This window comes from Globicephala melas, chromosome 8 (assembly GCF_963455315.2).
Source record: "Globicephala melas chromosome 8, mGloMel1.2, whole genome shotgun sequence".
NCBI classification, from domain to species: Eukaryota; Metazoa; Chordata; class Mammalia; order Artiodactyla; family Delphinidae; genus Globicephala; species Globicephala melas.
In genome coordinates, this window is record NC_083321.1 from 34,970,308 (window position 1) to 34,991,899 (window position 21,592).

Sequence of the window (21,592 nt, forward strand, 5' to 3'; positions counted from 1 at the left end):
TTAAAAACAATTCCCTGTGTTGTTCTTCAGATTTACAGCATTACCATGCAGGTGTCAGCAGTGGCTTGATAACCTGTGGAACTATATTAAAGTTTATATTTTTTTGTTTTGCTTTGGAAATATCTTCAAGTCTTCTTTTAAAAGTTGAGCACTAGTTTCTTTATTTGTCTCATGGAACTTTTTAAAAAACACACAAATATTACATATATAAATCCCCACTGTAGGAGATGCAAACAATATTGAATTTATAGCAATAAGTGGATGTTCCTGTTCACACACCCATTGGTAATAAGGTGAACAATCTGCATGGTTCCCATCTCCCTGTATTTACATAAATATATGTAGAGAAATGCAAATCAAAGCAACAATGAGGTATCATCTCACACAGGTCAGAACGGCCATCATCAAAAAATCTACAAACAATAAATGCTGCAGAGGGTGTGGAAAAAAGGGAACACTCTTGCACTGTTGGTGGGAATGTAAATTGATACAGCCACTATGGAGAACAGTATGGAGGTTCCTTAAAAAACTAAAAATAGAACTACCATATGACCCAGCAATCCCACTACTGGGCATATACCCTGAGAAAACCATAATTCAAAATGAGACATGTACCACAATGTTCATTGCAGCTCTATTTACAATAGCCAGGACATGGAAACAACCTAAGTGTTCACTGACAGATGAATGGATAAAGAAGATGTGGCCCATATATACAATGGAATATTACTCAGCCATAAAAAGAAATGAAATTGAGTTATCTGTAGCGAGGTGGATGGATCTAGAGTCTGTCATACAGAGTAAAGTAAGTCAGAAAGAGAAAAACAAATACCATATGCTAACACATATATGGACTCTAAAAAAAAAAAAAAGTGGTTCTGATGAACCTAAAGGCAGGACAGGAATAAAGACGCAGTCATAGAGCATGGACTTAAGGACACGGGGAGGGGAGGGGGAAGGGTAAGCTGGGAGGAAGTGAGAGAGTGGCACTGACATATATACACTACCAAATGTAAGATAGCTAGTGGGAAGCAGCTGCATAGCACAGGGAGATCAGCTTGGTGTTTTGTGACCACCTAGAGGGGTGGGATAGGGAGGATGGGAGGGAGACACAAGAGGGAGGGGATGTGGGGATATATGTATACATATAGCTCATTCACTTTGTTATACAGCAGAAACTAACACAACAATGTAAAGCAATTATACTCCAATAAAGATGCTAAAAAATAATAATAGTAAACTAGCCAGGTGATTATACTATATGTCTACCATATGTATTGTCTTGCAACTTGGTTTTATTTACTTTTCTTTTTTTCTCAAAAATATGCCTTTCAGTGTGGGTGTGTATATGTGTGTGCACTTGTCTGTAGATACACTCAGAAGTTCAAACCACTGTATTGTATTCCATTAAATTATACTCCAAATAAATTAAATCATTCCATTACTGACATATACTTGGGCTGTTTCTGGTTTTTGGTAAATACAAATAATGTGGCAAAAACATCCCTGTATGTGCATTTTTCGCCCCTCAGGAGCATATGCTTAGAACACATTTCAAGAGGTAAAATCTATGGGCTCAAGAGAATCCCTCTATGACCCTTCAGATTTACTTTAAAAGTAGATTGATTTTGTCAAGTTGCCATTAAAAAGTCTCACCAATTTAACTCTCAGTCATGCATGAGGCTGTTTACCCCAACTTCCCCAACACAGAATAAAATCAATCTTCTAAGATTCTCCTCTTAGAAGTCATTGTTCATTATTTTTCACCATCAGCATGTCATCTCTTCAGAAGAATACTGATAATGCACTGTGTGTCCTTGGGTAAGTTACTTAACCTTTCTGTGTCTCAGCTTTGTGAACTCTAAAATGGGGATAATAATAATACCTAACTCAAAGGATTATTTCCTGGGTTTTTTGTACACTTTGCCTCTTTTTCAATGTGACTGTGTCTCTTTCCTCTAGTTGATTCAGTTAGTTATTGATTGTCTACAGTGTGCCAGCTACCATTCTAGTTGCTGGGGACAGAGTAGGGAGATGCAACCCAGTGGTCACTCTCACATAGCTTACATCCCCATGGGGAGGCAAACAATACAGAAACAAACACATAAATGCATAATGTTATGATAGGCTGTGTTAGTGAAGAAAAAATAAAGGAGGGTATGGGGCCAAAAAGTACTAGGGGTCTATTTCAGAAACAGTGGTCAAAGAAAGTCTCTGACGACGGGGGCAGACCTGAGCAGAGACCTGAAGGAAATGAGCATGGAGGCTCAGGGGAGCACAAGTACAAAGTCCTGAGGCAGGAATGTGGTTGGCCTGTGCGAGGAATAGCGCACTGGTACCGAGGGAGAATGGGGGAGAACACAGAGATGCAGCTGAGAGGAGCCAGGGACCAGATTCTGAATGTTCTCGTTAGCCAGAAGGACAAATGGGAATTTTATTCTAAATGCAGACAGAAGCCAGGGCACTGGCCTCTGAACTGCTCCAAACACAGAGAGAGGCTGAAACTTTAAGCTTCCTACACTGAACAGATACCTAGAGTGTGGCCATGAGCAGTGCCCACATGCCCTCTGAGCAGGGCTCTCAGCAACCAGTGCGTCCATCACAAACACAAGCCAACAGGCAAAGCTGAAGAGAGCCATCTAGATACGGAACCATGCCCCCGAACCACACTCACACCTTCTTCCTTCAACCCAAAAGGTAGACTCAGAGCACCTTCTTCTCTGATGCACAGTGCCCTTGCCAACTGGCAGTCCAGGAACAGGAACACTGGCCACGCTCAGCCACCAGAATGGCACAACGGGTCTGCCACAGGAGCGCCAAGAGCTCGGGCAGGGCTGCAGCTCAGGGCTTGCCCCTACACGGCCAGCCTACCTCTACAGATGGTCCCGTTGCCCACGTAGCCCGGTTTGCAGGTGCAGCTGTATCCCTGGACGGTGTTGGTGCAGATGGCATTCTCATCACAGTTGTGCTGCCCGCTGCCACATTCGTCGTGCTCTGTTTGCAGGGTGAGAAAGAGAGAGACTTTTTCATAAGCTGGAATCACTGGTGTTGGAAAAGTTAGCTGGAACTCACCAAGTAAGAACGACAGTGACTACCGTGCATTGGGACCTTACTCTATGCCTGGCAGTTTCCATGCCTGATGTGGTTGAAATCTCAACAACTCTAAAAGATGGATGTTATTATCCTCACTTGGCAGGTAAACAGACTGAGTGTCAGAGAAGTCAAGCGACTTATGCAAGTGACAATGATTGCTAAGTGCTTCTCTAAGGTCACTGCTGCTTCCATGTCTGCAAAGGTTTCTGCAGAGGTTCCAAGGCAGCGGTTCTCAATAGGGACAGGGGCACGGTGTGTGCAATGCTGCATCTCCTCCTCCTAGGAAACATCTGACAGTGTCTGAGGATGTTTTTGGGTGTCATGCTTTGAGAAAAGAGATGCTACTGGAATCTAGTGGTGGAGGGCAGGGATGCTGCTAAGCCTCTTACAATGCACAGGACAGCCCACGACAACCAAGAATTAACCAGTCTGATATGTCAACAGCCCCAAGGTTGGGAATTGGGTACGGAGGCTCTGATCGCCTGGGTCCAGCTCGTGAGGTAAACCACCTGTCACACCCTATCAGTGTTCTTCTCCAACAGAACAAAGAGGGTAAAACTAAAGAGGAAGGCCCAGCTAATACAGCGCGGCAGAGGAGCATCAACTCACAAGTATTTTCACAAGGTTCAGAATTTAACCACTGGGCTGCTGCCTAACGTGTAGTAATATGGTTATATATATTCAAAGAGCCATGGCATCCTTAATCCACAAAACATAGGGGAAAATACATCTAACACTATGAAATGGACTGAAAGATTCCAAGTTAGAAATCAAGATTTCACAGATAACTAGACTCTCCCCTCATCCTCAGGATATTTTAATACTCAACTAAACGACTCCTCTGTAAATAAATAATGTGAGAAAGTTTATGCCCCTTATTCCCTTTAACATCTGCTAGTATAACTTCTTAGAAATCTTAAGAAGAAAAATCAAGTAGGGTTATTTAAGTCAGAACAGGTTATAAAACAAGAGTTGCAATTCCAGCTATAAATCTCAAAGAAATCAACACTAATTGAACAAAACTAAAAATTCAATACAGTTTGTTAAGCAAACTGTTAGATCAATGTACCAATAAACTGAAATATCATCTATCTTCATTAATTTTTAAAAATAAATTTATTTATTTATTTTATTTTTGGCTGCACTGGGTCTTCATTGCTGCGCGTGGGTTTTCTCTAGTTGTGGCGAGCGGGGGCTACTCTTCGTTGCGGTGCACGGGCTTCTCATTGTGGTGGCTTCTCTTGTTGCGGAGCACAGGCTCTAGGCACGCGGCCTTCAGTAGTTGTGGCTTGCGGGCTCTAGAGGGCAGGCTCAGTAGTTGTGGCACACGGGCTTAGCTGCTCTGCAGCATGTGGGATCTTCCCGGACCAGCTCGAACCCGTGTCCCCTGCATTGGCAGGCAGATTCTTAACCACTGAGCCACCAGGGAAGTCCCTTCATTAATTTTTATTTTAAATTGCCTAACAGGGACCAGTAATGAGAAGGGTTAAATTCTACAAAGTAGAGCTGTTTCAGTCACCCACGTGCAATAATGTCAAGTATACAAATGCACATGGCTCTTAATTTAACACCTTGGGTTTTTCAAAGAAAATGTTTCTTTAGGCCTTAAAACCAACACAAACTCTAAGACAGAAATGCGAACAGGTTAGCAAGCAGTGTGAAGGGAGAAGATTCATGAAGACACACTTCTAGTCTGTGCTCAGATCATCATCTCCAGGATAGTCCAGAAATAGTATAATCCTATGAATGTCCAATCACATTTACAGACCTAGCAAGCACCTAATATGTACAGGTGCAATACCAGATGATATTAGGGACACAAAGAAGTCTAAGAATATAGGTTTAGACCCCAAGAGTTTTCAATCTCCTTATTTAAATCCATTTAAGTAGTAATTATTAGAGTCTGTATTGGGAATACAAATGAGTAGATATGGTCTCTGCTCATATGAACATTTTAATAGAGGCCACCAGACAGCAATATGTAACCAACCAGAACACATGGGAGAAGTGATAAGAGTTATAAGTAGGTGACCTCATATTTTATCATATAAACAGAACATATTTTAGAGTGAAAGGGGGCTCTGCTAATAATTACGCTGGAATAACAGGCATAACTCAGAATGACCTAGGCAAACTGGCATGTGTGCTCATACTTGATAAGAGAAATAAAGATTAACTGGAATAAAAGTTCATTGGAGGGAAGAAATGACTTCTAAGAGGGAGAAAAGTCTTCTTGAAAGACATAGTATCTGAACTAGTCTTTTAAAAATGGTCATGGTTTTCTCAGCCAGAAATGCCCATGAAGGGCACTCCAGGCAACAGAACAGTATGGAGAAAGGTGTGGTTCTATGCAACATTCCAGAAGTCCGGTCCATCGTTGCCCATGTGGTGTCCCCCACCTCACCGCCCCTGCCACCAGCTTTATAAAGTTACAACTGACAAAGTTGAAAGATACTTAAAATGTACAAAGTGATAATTTGATATACATATACATTCTGAAAGGATTCCCCCATCAGGTTAATTAACACATCTATCCTACCTTGTATTATCTCCCAATATTCTTAATGCAAAGCCCCTTCTCTAATGAGGTGGTCCCATCACTGTCTTGCAAGTGCACGAGCTGACTCCTACCTCTCTAGTTTGTCATGATGTTTCCCTGACTCAAAATACTCTCCCAGTATAGTTGAATATCTGTGCCCCTGCCTGGCTTCAAAGACCACTTCATATGAACACTTTTCACCGTGCAGGCGTCCACGCCTGCTCTCTGTTAACACATGAACTTTAACCCTCTTGGAACTTTTAATAAATTTAAAATTTTATCTCTTTGGAGGCAATCAAATCACAATATATGGTGATGAGGTTTGCGAATTTTATCATGAATGCCTTATTAAGTAGTGAACTTTGAGGAAAGGAATTGTAGTCCATTTTCTACAACCCTGACTTTACTTTCTCGACTTCACATAGTAGTATTCAGCCTCGAGTGCCAAGCATTGGGATAACTATTGTACATATATGATGTCATTTAATTCTCCCAAGTCACGTGAAATATGTTTGCTCATTTTACAATGAAGGAAGTGAGACAAAAACACATTATTAAATTTAAATATTAAATTATTAAATAACTTAACATCACGAAACTAATAAGTGGAGGAGTTTGGACTTGTAACTCCAGACACAGAATGATCACATCACTGAGTACTTGGAAGTAACCTGGACGTGGCTGAAGCTAAACCAAGTCACACAGAAGTGACCCCCTAAAGCCAAGAATAAAGTCTGTCTTTTTCTACACTGGTCCCAAATACCCACTGAAGATCCAGCCTATCCCCAAACGACAAAGGTTCCAAAACTTTCACATCTTATTATCTTTAGTCACAACCGAGTTTTCAAAGTAACCAGTACCCTCAAAACTATGTCTGACAGAGATGGCCATAGAAGAAACGGTCTCCTTCTAAAAATCTCAAATCCCCTTCCAGCTGCTGGAGATGCTTCAGGTGTGAGAAAAGCTCTTGTGAGAGGTAGAAGGACATAGAGGCAAGAGACTCTAGAACCACACAGCCCGGGTTAGATGATCCTGGACGTGCCACTCACCAGCTACGTGCACTTGAGTGACTCAGACAATCTGTGTCTTCTTAGTTTCCACATGTAAAATGTGGATAATAATACAACCTATGGGGGGGGATGAATTGGGAGATTGGAATTGACATATATACACTATTGATACTATGTATAAAATAGATAACTAATGAGAACCTACAGTATAGCACAGGGAACTCTATACTCAGTGCTCTGTGCTGACCTAAATGGGAAGGAAATCCAGAGAAGAGGGGATATATGTATACATATAGCTGATTCACTTTGCTGTATAGTAGAAACTAACGCAACATTGTAAAGCAACTATATGCCAATAAATATTTTTTTAATGGTTAAAATGGTAAAAAAAAAAAAATAATAATAATACAATCTATCTCCTGGGGTTTTTATGAGGACTCAATTAGCTAATATAGATACAATACTTATTACAGCTAATTGCAACTAGTAAGTGCTCCATAAGTGTAAGCTATTTTATTATCATTGTTCTTATTACTACTACTCTTCCCACTACTACTACAATTATTTGTAAGCAGAATCAATTGTTGAATGGTGGTTAAAACTGGTTAAGAAAACTTTCTTTTTCCTTTACAGGCTGGTAGTTCAGGCAGAAAGGCTGTGAACAGATAGGCCTTTGAAGACACAAATTAGAATACCTCTTTAAAGATTCAAAGAAATATTTGCTTAGATTCAATTATGGTCCCTGGGAAACAAGACTATAGATTGGGAAGGTAAAGGATTTATGTTTAGGATTGCTGATATATAACCAGAGTTTGATTATGGTAAATTTGGAGTATTAAACCTCTCAGGACAAATAAATAACAATTTTGGCAGCAAGCTCTCTACTAATGATAATTATTGTTATGCTGGCTAATATTTATTGGTACTCATTAAGCACTGTCATTATCACACGGTTCCTTTCTCCTTCTTCTTTTCCCTGCTATGGGATGGCTCACAAGGGCTCTAATCCACCTCTGTAACATTGTAATCAATAGCCATTATCAATTAACACACTGTTTTCCTTAGAGAACTAAGCAGGATCCAAACAAGCTACTGTAACAGTCACTCCAGCTGTGGCTGCAAACGTCCACATCTGGGGTCTGGCTGGCTACAGTTTCACTTTGTTCAAAATAATCTAGTTTGAATTTTACAAAAAATTGTTACAGTAACCTCACTGGGACAAGCCAAGCAGGTTTTATTAGTCATATTTATAGACGAAATTGCAGTTTGGAGCATGTAAGAGGCTTTTCCTGTAAGTACATAGATAGTAAGGTGTACGTCTGTAACTCGAACTCCCATCTCCTCGTTTCTTCTCCTGCACTTTTTCTAAACTCCCACTTTATTATGTGAGTCAAAGGAGTATCTATAATGTTGGCCACAATGTAGGTAATTTCTTTTACCTTTAAAAAAATAATTACAGATTTACAGGAAGCTGTAGAAGTAGTACAAAATGTCCCTTAACTCCTTCACCCAGTTTCTCTCCACAGTGCGATCCTATATAGTGGTAGTGCCATATCCAAACCAGAAAACTGACAGTTGTGTGTCACTGTTAAGTAGTCTACTGACCTAATTCAGTGCACACCATGCTTTCAAACTGCGTTCATGTTGTGTATGTACATATGGCTGTAGTTCTAAGTAATATTAACTTATGTATAAGTTTGTGTAACCACCACCACATTCATGCTATGACTTTGTGTTTGCACCTAGTCCACACTCCCCCCATCACCCCCAATCCCTGTCCCCTGTCAGCTACTGATCTGTTTTCCACCTCTATAGTTGTCATTTAGAGACTGTTATACAAGTGGAATTACACAGTAAGTAATCTTTGAGATTGACTTTTTTTCAATAAGCTCAATGCCCCTGAGTCACATCCAGACTGTTGTAGTTTCAATCGTTCATCCCTCTTTCCTGCTGTGTAGTATTCCATTGTAAAAATATATCACAGTTTATTCAACCATTCACACATTGAAGGGCATGCGGACTGTTTCCTGTATTTTACTACTCTGAACAAAGTTGCTATGAACATCTGTGCACAGGCTTTTGTGTGAACATATATTTTCATTACCCTGGGTTAAATGTCCAAAAGTGTGATTATAGGGGCATCCGATAAGTGCTTGCTTTGTTTTGTAAGAAACTGCCACATGATTTTCCAGAACGGCTGCACCATTTTACATTCCCACTAGCAATGCATGAGTGATCAAGTTTCTCTACATCATTGTCAGCATTTGGTATTTTCACTTTTTAAATTTTAGTCTTTCGTGTGTGTATTATGATACTGCATTGAGCTCTTAATTTGCATTTTGCTAGTAGCTAATGATGTTGAATGTCTTTCCACATGCTCATTTGCCATCTATTTTTCTTTGGTGAAATGTCTTTTGCTCATTTTACAATGGGATGTTTTTTTTACTGTTGAGTTTTGAGAATTCTTCATATACTCCAGATATAAGGCCTTTGTTGGATATGTGATTTGCAAATATTTCCTCACAGTCTCCAGCTTGTATTTTCATCCTCTTAGCAGCCTTTCACAATGCAAAATGTATTACTTTTGATGAGATTCAATTTACCTATTTTTCACTTTATGGATAGTGCATTTAATGTCACATATAAGAACTCTTTCTCTAACCCTAGGTCTTAAAGATTTTCTCATATTTTTCCTAACACTTGTGTAGTTTTACCTCTTAGATAAGTTCATGACCCATTTTGACTTAACTTTTGTATATGGTAAGAAGATTAGGTTTTCGCCTGTGCATGTCATTTGTTGAAAAGGCTACTTTTCCTCCACTGAATTGCTTTTGTACTTTTGTCAAAAACCAATTGGGAGCTTCCACGGGGAGAGACCAGCTGAGGGAGCACCGCTGTTGCTCAGATGATGATGTCTGCTTAGCACAGAGGAGAGTCTGGAACCGAGAGCATTGGTACAGATGTTAATACCAGACACCTCTGTGAGACCCGGTGGGCAGCTCTGGGATCAGTAACCAGGAGTCGCAGCTCCTGGAAGCCTGCCTGGATCTGGCGAGTGGAGGCCTAGGAGCGAAGCTGCAGGAACAGTAGCTCCGGTGACAGCAGCGAATGTCAGCACAGCTCCCTGTTGCTTGGTTCCCCCCTGAGGACAAGTTTATAACCAACAGGATATTCCTGAAATAATATAACAAATATGATACCAAGACAAGAATAACAATAACTGTTGTAATCGAAAGTAAACACAGTGGGTGACCTTCAAGACGGCTGAGAAATAAGACATGGAGATCACCGTCTTCCCCACAAATACATCAAAGATATGTCTACATGTGGAACAATTACGACAGAACACCTACTGAACACGGGCAGAAGACCGCAGACTTCCCCAAAGGCAAGAAACTCCCTACGTACCTGGCTGCATGGCTGACAGGGTCTTAGTGCTCTGGTCTAGTGTCAGGCCTAGAGTTCGGAGAGCTGAGTTCAGGACATTGGACCACCAGAGACCTCCCGGCCCCACATAATATCGATCGGCGACAGCTCTCCCAGAGATCTCCATCTCAGTGCTAAGACCCAGCTCCACTAAACGACCAGCAAGCTCCAGTGCTGGACACTCCATGCCAAACAACTAGCAAGATGGAACACAACCCCACCCATTAGCAGAGAGGCTGCCTAAAATCATACTAAGTCCACAGACACCCCAAGACACACCACTGGATGCAGCCCTGCCCACCAGAAAGACAAGATCCATCCTCATCCACCAGAACACAGGCACTAGTCCCCTCCACCAAGAAGCCTACACAACCCACTGAACCAACCTCACCCACTGGGGCAGACACCAAAAACAACAGGAACTATGAACCTGCAGCCTGAGAAAAGGAGACCCCAAGCACAGTAAGTTAAGCAACATGAGAAGACAGAGAAATATGCAGCAGGTGAAGGAGCAAGGTAAATCCTTCTTGTTTAATGTCATTTAAAGCTTGTGTTTCCTTATTTATTTGCATTTTGGTTGATCTGTCCATTGGTAAAGTGGGCTGTTAAAGTCCCCTACTATTATTGTGTTACCCTTTTAATCCAGATTTAATTAAATCTGGATTAAATCCAGAAAGCTGGAGTAGCAATTATCAAATCAGACAAAATAGACTTTAAAATAAAGACTATTATAAGAGACAAAGAAGGACTCTACATAATGATCAAGGGATCAATCCAAGAAGAAGATATAACAATTGTAAAAATTTATGCACCCAACATAGGAGCACCTCAATACATAAGGCAAATGCTAACAGCCACAAAAGGGGTAATATAAAGTTTTTTAAATGTGCTACCAGAACACTACTAGAGATAATCAATGAATTTGGTAAAGTAGCAGGATACAAAACTAATGCACAGAAATCTCTTGTGTTCCTATACACTAATGATGAAAAATTGGAAAGAGAAATTAAGGAAACACTCCCATTTACCAATGCAACAAAAAGAATAAAATACCTAGCAATAAACCTACCTAAGAAGACAAAAGACCTGTATGCAGAAAACTATAAGACACTAATGAAAGAAATTAAAGATGATACAAACAGATGGAAAGATATACCATGTTCTTGGATTGGAAGAATCAACGTTGTGAAAATGACTATACTAATCAAAGCCATCTACAGAGTCAATGCAATCCCCATCAAACTACCAACGGCATTTTTCACAGAACTAGAACAAAAAATTTCACCATTTGTATGGAAACACAAAAGACCCCGAATAGCCAAAGCAATCTTGAGAATGAAAAATGGAGCTGGAGGAATCAGGCTCCCTGACTTCAGACTATACTACAAAGCTACAGTCATCAAGACAGTATGGTACTGGCACAAAAACAGAAATATAGATCAGTGGAACAGGAGAGAAAGCCCAGAGATGAACCCAAACACACATGGTCACCTTATCTTTGATAAAGGAGGCAAGAATATACAATGGAGAAAAGACAGCCTCTTCAATAAATGGTGCTGGGAAAACTGGATAGCTACCTGTAAAAGAATGACATTAGAACACTCCCTAGCACCATACACAAAAATAAATGCAAAATGGATTAAAGACCTAAATGTAAGGCCAGACACTATCAAACTCTTAGAGGAAAACATAGGCAGAACACTCTATGACATAAATCACAGCAAGATCTTTTTTGACACACCTCCTAGAGAAATGGAAATTAAAACAATAAACAAATGGGACTTAATGAAACTTAAAAGCTTCTGCACAGCAAAGGAAACCATAAACAAGACAAAAAGACAACCCTCAGAATGGGAGAAAATATTTGCAAACGAACCAACTGACAAAGGATTAATCTCCAAAATATACAAAGCAGCTCATGTAGCTCAATATTAAAAAAACAAACAACCCAATCCAAAAATGGGCAGAAGACCTAAACAGACATTTCTCCAAAGAATATATCAGATAGCCAACAAACACACGAAAGGAAGCTTAACATCACTAATCATTAGAGAAATGCAAATCAAAACGACAATGAGGTATCATCTCACACCAGTCAGAGTGGCCATCGTCAAAAAATCTACAAACAATAAATGCTGGAGAGGGTGTGGAGAAAAGGAAACACTCTTGCACTGTTGGTGGGAATGTAAATTGATACAGTCACTATGGAGAACAGTATGGAGTTTCCTTAAAAAACTAAAAATAGAACTACCACACAATCCAGCAATCCCACTACTGGGCATATACCCTGAGAAAACCAAAATTCAAAAAGAGTCATGTACCACAATGTTCACTGCAGCTCTATTTACAATAGCCAGGACATGGAAGCAACCTAAGTGTCCATCGACAGATGAATGGATAAAGAAGATGTTGCACACATATACAATGGAATACTACTCAGCCATAAAAAGAAATGAAATTGAGTTATTTGTAGTGAGGTGGATGGACCTAGAGTCTGTCATACAGAGTGAAGTAAGAAAGAGAAAAACAAATACCGTATGCTAACACATATATATGGAATCTAAAAGAAACAAACAAAAATGGTTCTGAAGAACCTAGGGGCAGGACAGGAATAAAGACGCAGTCATAGAGAATGGACTTGAGGACACGGGGAGGGGGAAGGGTAAGCTGGGACAAAGTGAGAGAGTGGCATGGACATATATACACTACCAAATGTAAAATAGATAGCTAGTGGGCAGCAGCCGCATAGCACAGGGATATTGGCTCGGTGCTTTGTGACCACCTAGAGGGGTGGGATAGGGAGGGTGGGAGGGAGACGCAAGAGGGAGGTGATATGGTCATATATGTGTACGTATACCTGATTCACTTTGTTATACAGCAGAAACTAACACAACAATGTAAAGCAATTTTACTCCAATAAAGATGTTAAAAAAAAAAGTAAACACAGTAAGTAAAATAAAGTAGCACTGTGCTCATCCTTTTTGTTTGTAAAGTGACATATTCTTAAAGGAACCTAACTGCTACAGGTAGAGTTGATCATTTTTATTATAATAAATATCTGACTTACAGAAAAAAAAAACAATTGGTTGTATTTGTGTTCTCTGTTTCTGGGTTCTCTACTGTGTTCTACTGATCTGTGTATATATTCCTCTGCCAATTCCATACTGCCTTGATTATTCTAAGTTACAGAAAGCCTGTATATCAGATAGAGTGACTCCCTCCACTTTGTTCTTTTCCAATATTGTTTTAGTTATTCTAGTTCTTCTTCCTTTCTATATAAATTTTAGATAAGCTTGTCCCTTTCTATAAAAAATCTTGTTTGGATTTTCACAGGAACTTAGAGTTCAATTTGTGGAGAACTGCCATCTTCATTATATTGAATCTTCTGATCCATGAACACAGCCTGTTTCCCTATTTAGTTGTTTTTTGACTTCTTCCATCAGGGTTTTGTAATTTTCAGCACACAGATCCTGTAAATGTTTTATTAGATTTACAACTGGGGATTTCACTTTATTTGCAGTTATTGTATACGATGTTACGTTTTTAAATTTGGTTTCTATGTAATAGTTGCTAGTATATAGGAAAACGATTATGTGTGTTGATCTTGTAGAGCTTTTGACTCTGCTGAACTCACTTACTAGTTATACAATTTTTTTTGTAGATTCGTCAAGATTGTGTACATAGACAATCATGTCATCTGTAAATAGGAATAGCTTTATTTCTTCCTTTCTGATCTGTATGCTTTTTATTTCCTTGCGTTGCCACCTTATTCTGCTGGCTAAGACTTCTGGTGCTACGGCACACAGGAATGAGAGCAGACCATCATTTGCCACTAATCTTAGAAAGAAAGCGCTCCGTCTTTCACCATTAAGTGTAAAGTTAGCTCCACCTCATACAGTCTTGGCAATGCTGGGTGGAGGTGGAAGTCTGGCTGGGACCCACTGGCAATGAAGTTGGGAGAGTTGGACCACCCATCAGCCTTGCCTTGCACTGCCTTGTTCAGTCTGTGTGCTGCTGGGCTAGAGTAGAGGCCCAGCTCCATGTTGAGCCCCACCGACATTCCCACAGACAGGGAATCAGAGCACTGCCTGCTTCTACCAAGCAGATTTTCTACGAACATATGGCTCAAGGAGGGTAGGTATTTTCAAAAAGGTTTCGGCTGTGTTAGAGCCCCTTCTCTAATTCTTTCCCTAGGAGCAGTAGAATTGGCTCTCCTTGGAGCGTTTGTCTTCTGTGCCTGTCTGTGGATTTAGGTTTCAGGCTTCTTTAACTCCCCATCCGGGAGACACCAAAGGCAAAAAAGAAAATGGAGAACTCACCCCTTGTTGTTCCTCACCTCCCAGAGTTGCTAGGTAGTCCACCTTCTTTGCACCTTTCAGAGTCTTGCTGGATATTTTTTGTGTTATATCCACGGGATTTTTAGTTGTTAACGACCTGGGAGGTTTGGGGATAGTCGACCTTGGCCAGAACCAAAAGTCTTCAGTGTGTTTAATTTTTAAGAAAGTAGTCACTTTCCCTCTCTGGTTTTTCAAACAGAGAAATCCCTAGTAATTGGGATTTTTCCTAAACATGCTATGAGCACATTTATTTGTTTAGCATAGTTATTGAGCACATACTACTATGCAGATGCTGCTCTAAATGTGGTATAGCATTCATATGAACTAAATATTATCATCCGTATTTTCTAAATGAAGAAATGGGAACAGAGAGGTTTTAAGTGGTGCAAGGTTATAGGATGGTAGACTCAAACCAAGGCGGTTACTGTCAAACCATGGCAGAATAATTAGCGTCATGTAGTTATCAGTCATTCTTGAAATGTCTTTCTCCCTTAATCCCTTATCATCAAGCTATCTTCAAGTCTCACTGATTTTTCTTTTTAAATATCTTTCAGATTCATTCTTTTATCTCCATTTCCATTTCCACCGCCCTCATCCAAGCTACAATCATCTTACCCACATCTAAGCTGCTGTCACCTGAGCTCCTGCTATAGAGCCTCAGTGGACCCTCACATTCACTATTGCCCACCTTTAATTCATTCTTCATACTGCACTTAGAATAATCTCGTAGGCATTCAAATGTGATCATCTTCCCGCCTTTTCTAAAACTTCAGTTGTTTTTCACTGGTCTTAAAATGTGGACAAACACTTCTATTACAACCTCCTTGGCCCATCATGGTCTTGCCTCTACCTAACTGCCTCGGTTCATTTTCATATTTGCCTGCTCTGTTCCAACCACACTTTATTTCCTGCCTCAAAGGGCTTTGTTCCCTTGGTCACAGGCACTTTCACGTGCTCTTCCCTCTTAGCTCCCTTAACACTTGCTTATCCTTGGTATCCAACCCAGTTCTTACCTCCTTGGAGAAAAGAATCACTTATTTCCCTGACCAGGAAGTTTCCCCTGTAATATATTCATATAACCCCCAGCGCCTCTCCTTCAAAGGGCTAATCACAGTTATCGTTTTATGCTTATTAGTGTATTAGTGGTTTATTAACATCTGTCTTCTTTACTAGAGCACAAAGACAGAAAATATATTTCTTTATCCCCAAGCCCTAGCAGAGCTTCTGAAACCCAGTAATTGTCTAGTAAAAGTACCTATTTATATAAGAAAGGAAGGGAGGGAGGGAGGGAATAAGGAAGGACTGAAAGAAAAGAGTATTATTGTCTTTGGCATCAAAAATTGTAGACAGCTCAAGGAGAATTAAGACAAGGGAAAAGTAATTGAATCAGGCAGCTGGGGGAAACTTAGATGGGCAGAGCTTATAAATGAAATACAACCAGGTAATAATGTGTTGATATATTTATTTATCACAGTGACTGTGGGAAAAGAAGAAAGGCATGCAGCTTCAGGAGCTCTCTCTGAGGCAGGCCATTTCTTTCATAAAGAATAGCTGAAGACACAACCCCTGGACTCTGAGAAAATAACTGCAAATCATGCGTCTGATAAGTGACTTGAATTGAGAATATCTAAAGAAACTTAGCAGGAGAAGATAACCCAACTAGAAAATGGGAAAAATATTTAAATAGACATTTCTCTAAGGCATGTATATAAGTGTCCAATAAACACATGAAAAGGTGCTCAACATCTTTAGTCATGAGGGAGACCCAAAGCAAAACCACAATGAGATACCACTTCACACCCACTAGAATGCCATCATCAAAAAGACACTAAAAGTTATTTACAAGAATGTGAAGAAACTGGATGCCTTGTACATTGCTAGCAGGAATGTAAAATATTTGGAAATTACTTTGGCAGTTCCACAAACTGTTAAACATAGGGTTACCGCATGTTCCAGCAATTATGCTCCTATGTATACACCAGTTAGAAATTAAAACATTTCCACACAAAGACTCGCACAGGAATGTTCATACTAGCATCATTCATAATAGCCAAAGGTGGAAACAACCCATATAGCCATCAACAGACGATTGCATAAAGGAAATGTGGTATACCCTTGTAATGGAATATTTTTCAGTAATAAAAAAGAGTAAAGCACTGCTCATACTACAACATGTATCATGGATAAACCTCAAAAACATTTTGCTAAGTGCAAGAATCAATCACAAAAGACCACCTATTGTATGATCCCATTTACATAAAATATCCAGATGGCAAATATATAGATACACAAAGTAGATGCGTGGTTACCTAGGGCTAAGTTCAAGGGAATGGGTACAAGTTTTCTCCTCGGGGTGATAAAAACGTTCTAAAATTAGAGTATTATAATGTTTGTGCAACTCTGAAAATATACTTAAAGCCAGTGAACTGTACATTTTAAGGAGGTGAACTTTATGCTATGTAAATTATATCTCAATAAATCTGTTAAAAATTACTAAGGATAAAGTTCTGAAATAAGCTGGCACATTTATCTCTGTGGCCATGTCTTAAGATGAGGATGTAAAGACTCATCAGACATAATTCTTGGGTGAAATTGTGCTTCTGCAAATGAGGATCAGGAATGTTAGTTATTCTGCTAATATCCTAGGGATATGTCACATTTCCTTAATTAAAAAACAGCAGTTATTTAATAGTAATATTTGGGGAAGGAGAGAGAAGTAATTAGATATAAAATGTATTCATCCCCAGTTTCTTAAATGTGAAATCTGAAAATCTGTGCTTTAGGCTCAAGGACAAATGTTCAAACACAGAACTTGAATTCAAGAAACAATTTTCTAAGTCAAAATAAATATAACTCTAAACCCTCTATTTGCCAGAATGGACAACTAAATTGCGTTCCTTATTGAGCTCCATTCCACCCCACTTTGCCCTCAGCTGGATTCCATCGCAGTTCTGGGGGTCTCAGGCAAAAGCTGGTGGGAGGGCTGTCTGATTTTCACACTGGTTATTACTCTAGCCCATAAAAAGGAGGCTTGAAGCCCTGTTAGTCCCCTGCTAAACTCAGGTGCTGAGATCCTTGCCAAGAACAGGTATCCCAGTAGTGGGGACCTGAATTTGGGGGTATACCATACACCCATTCTTTCCCCACTCTCAGGGACACCACTGAAGAATCTACAGGTTTCCATCTTCCCTCTTCTGGGGCTAAACTACTGTAGCTTAGACTACTTTTATCCTCCCAAATACCAAGCTCCTTATAATCCTTATAATCCCAGCTCCTTCTGGGAGATTCAGTCTTTGATTTTTTCTTCTTTCTTTTTTTAAATGAGGTAATATTGTTTTATAACATTGTATAAATTTCATGCATACAACAGTATATTTCTGTTTATGTATACACTACAGTGTACATACCACCAAAAATTTAGTTTCCCTCCCTCACCACAGAGTTGACCCCCTTTTCCCATTTTGCATCCCCCAACCTTCCCCTCTGGTGACCACTGCTCTGTTCTCTGCACCTACATGTTTGTTTTTGTTTGGTTTGTTCAGTTATTTTGGTCTTTTAGTTTGTTTTTTTATGTTCCACATGAGTGAAATCAGATGGCATTTGTCTTTCTCCATCTGACTGATTTCACTTAGCATAATGCCCTCAAGGTCCATCCATGTTGTCATAAATGACAAGACTTCATCTTTCTATGACAGAGTAGTATTTCATTGTTTATATATATACCACCTCTTCTTTATCCATTCATCTGTTGAGCACTTAAGCTGTTTCCAGAAAATGTGTACTAACTTCCCATTGGCAAAGATGCTTTGGGGTCTCTAGGACTGGAAGCCATTCTCAACTCAAAGCCCCGAGTAGGGTTACGAGCAGAATAGATATGGTGGAAGGGTTGCAGAAGTAAAGACGAGAAGTGAAAGGCAACGAGCCAGTTCCCATCCTTTCTTGTGTGTATGTGTGATCTGTGTAAAATAATCTTTTATTTTTATTATTATTTTCTGTTATACCCTAATTTCTCCACAGCAGAGAGAAACAAAACACAAAGTAGTAACTCAATCAAGTGCTTTTCTGCTTGGATATATAGTACTATATATTAAATATGGCAGGTTATATATAATATATATTAATCATTTACATATGATATTTGTACATATGTAGAAAATCTATAAAAATGTATATTAAACTATTAACAGTGATTTACACCGAGAAGTTGGGTAGAGGATAAATGGAAGGCACTTATACTATTTATTTTATTCACTTTGTACTTCTGAATTTTTTACAACCAATATGTATCTTTTATTGCTAAAAAACAGAGGGTTTTTTGGTTTTGTTTTGTTTTAAAGAAGAAAGAAAATGGTTTTTGAGTATAATCAAGTTTGCACGGAAAAGACAAAACTTTGGAGGCTGACAGATCTGGATGCAAATCTCAGCATTGGATACAAATCCCAGAAAGATTTGACAAGTTCTCTGTGCCCCAGTTTCCGTCTGTATAAAATGCAGACAATGATACCATGACTAAGAGTAGAAAACTGGGTTTAGTCTCTGCTTCCTCAGATTCAAACAGATTATACTACAGAAGGGATATTCAAGAAACATTTATACAGTGAATGTTCGTGGGAAGAAACATTGTAAAACATCTGGTATCATTTAGGGCACACAGTAGGTGCTCCAGAAATGGCAGAGGCCATCACCACCACCACCACCACCATCAACATCATCACTGTGTGGTGTTGGCCTGCGTTTTCCATGAACCCTTCCTCAATAATTCCGGGAAGATATTACTAGGAGCTCTGTTACTCTCCTTTATGTCCCCAAGGCCCTGAGTCCAAACCCAGCTTTGTCACTTGCTCTCTGAGCCTCAGTGTTGTCACCAGAAATTGGAAGCAATAAGATCCATCACACAGAGCTGCTGGGAAGAGTGACTGAGCAAGTATGAAGATGTGTCTAGGGTGTACCAGCCAAGTAATACGGATTCAGTAAACATTAGTTTTGTTCCACATGGATAATTCAGCAATGCATCATTAAACTACGAAATTAATGAAGAGCTGAACTGTAGTCCAATGTTTCTTTTAAAACGCTAGTCCAATAGAAATATCCAAAATGAGAATGAAAGAAAGATGTGAAATTGTTGTTTGACTGGGGTTTTATGTAATGGTCCCTTAAGCATCCCCAAAGTGACCCTTTTATCTCTTTACTGCGAAGAGGCTGGCTTGCTATTGTTTCGGTTCCACAACTACCCAGAGAAACTCTGAAGAAAACTGTCTAAATATGAAATATGGCAAGAAAACTAATGTTGTGTTGATGTTTTTCTTTATCACAGAAGTTTGCCTTCTCCTTCAGGGATTCTTGACATGAATGTACTGCTCTTTGTCTTTCTGAAGCAAGGTGATAGTGCAGAAAAACAAAAGGAATCTGGGAGAAAGACTGGCCAAAGGGAAAAGTCTCTTTTCCTCCCCCTTTTTACCAGTGATTATGACTCTTTTTCTACTGCTCTGGGGCTCAGTTGACTCATGAGGTTCCAAAGAAAAAGAAGATAGAATTAAAGGGAAACGCAGAACCCTGAAAATGTGCTAGTCCTATTATCGTGCTTTCCAATATATCCCTTCGTTCCTTTTGAATTCCTCCTCCATACCCAACTGTAGTGGGTTTAACAGTGTTTCTACCCAAAATTCATGTCCACTAGAACCCCAGAACATGACCTTATTTTGAGACAGCGTCTTTGCATATGTATTTAGTTAAGGTGAGGCTATAATGGATTAAGGTGGACCCTAAGTCTAATGACTGGTGCCCTTATATGAGGAGAAGACACAGCAGGAAGAAAGCCATGTGAAGCTGGAAGCAGAGACTGGACTCACACAGCCACAAGTCAAGGAACACCAGAGCCACTAGAAGACAGAAGAGGCAAGGAAGGCCCCTCCCCTTGAGCCTGTGGAGGGAGTGTGGCCCTGCTAGCTCCTTGATTTTGGATCCTGACCTCTCAAATTGTGAGAGTAAAATGTTCTGTGGTTTTAAACCACCCAGTGTGTGGCACTTTGTTATGGCACTGCTAGAAAACGAATCTACCAACATTACGTATAATTGTTCACCTGATAAGGTTCTGAGAGGACAGTGAGGGACCAAGTCCTGATGCCCTTCGTGTTTCCTAGAAAAGAGACACAGGAGGATCGAAAGAAAGGGGACTGAGGATACAAAGTCCATAATGAAATCATGCGACAGCATCTGTGGGATAAGGGGAAGAGCAGGTATTTGAGAGACACGCATACTGAGTTTGAACCCCAGTCCCCATGTGAAGCAGCTCTAAGAAATCAGCAAGTCACTTAAACCTTCAGAGGCTCAATGTCCCCATCTTTAAGAAGAAACACCACCACCCACCTTGCTGTGGAGTTGTATTAATAAAGATATAATTAGAAAGATTTGCACAGTTCTTAATACATAGTAGATGCTCAGTAATTGTTAGTTTTTTTTTGTTTTGCTCAGCTGGGCTAGGATTCTGAAAATTAGAATACTTAAAAATATATGCCAGGCCATATATCCAGACAAAACTATAATTCGAAAAGATACATGCACACCTATGTTCATAGCAGCACTATTAATAGCCAGGACATGGAAGAAACCTAAATGTCCATTGACAGATGAATGGATAAAGATATGGAACATATATATAATGGAATACAACTCAGCCGTAAAAGAGAATGAAATAATGTCATATACAGCAACATGGATGGACCTAGAGATTATCAAACTAAGTGAGGTCAGACAGAGAAAGACAAATGCCATATGGTATCACTTACATGTGGAATCTAAAATATAACATAAATGAACCTATCTATGAAACAGAAAGAGACTCACAGATATAGAGAACAGACTTGTAGTTGCCAAGGGGGAGAGAGGGTGGGGGAGGGATGAAATGGGAGTTTGGGATTAGCAGATGCAAACTACTGTGTATAGAATGGATTAAAAAACAAGGTTCTACTGTATAGAACAGGGAACTACATTCAATATTCTGTGTGATAAACCATAATGGAAAAGAATATGAAAAAGAATATGTATACATCTGTATCACTTTGTTGTACAGCAAAAATCAACACATTATAAATCAACTATACTTCAATAAAATGAATTTTAAATGTATATACATATGCCAGGCCAACTAACAAAGGAAATGCCACCCTAAAAATATTAACGTGTAGATT

The 21,592-nt window shown here is 39.6% G+C and overlaps 1 protein-coding gene across 2 annotated transcripts in view; it reads right to left on the bottom strand.

Annotated features, from left to right (window-relative positions):
• Positions 1 to 21,592, bottom strand: part of NELL1 (neural EGFL like 1) — an 874,935-nt gene that overhangs the window by 331,014 nt on the left and 522,329 nt on the right. For both annotated transcript variants that reach the window (XM_030864871.2, XM_030864870.2), the window contains exon 14: positions 2,872 to 2,994. In XM_030864871.2, the coding sequence (XP_030720731.2) occupies positions 2,872 to 2,994 (123 nt within the window). The remainder of the gene's footprint in view (positions 1 to 2,871; positions 2,995 to 21,592) is intronic.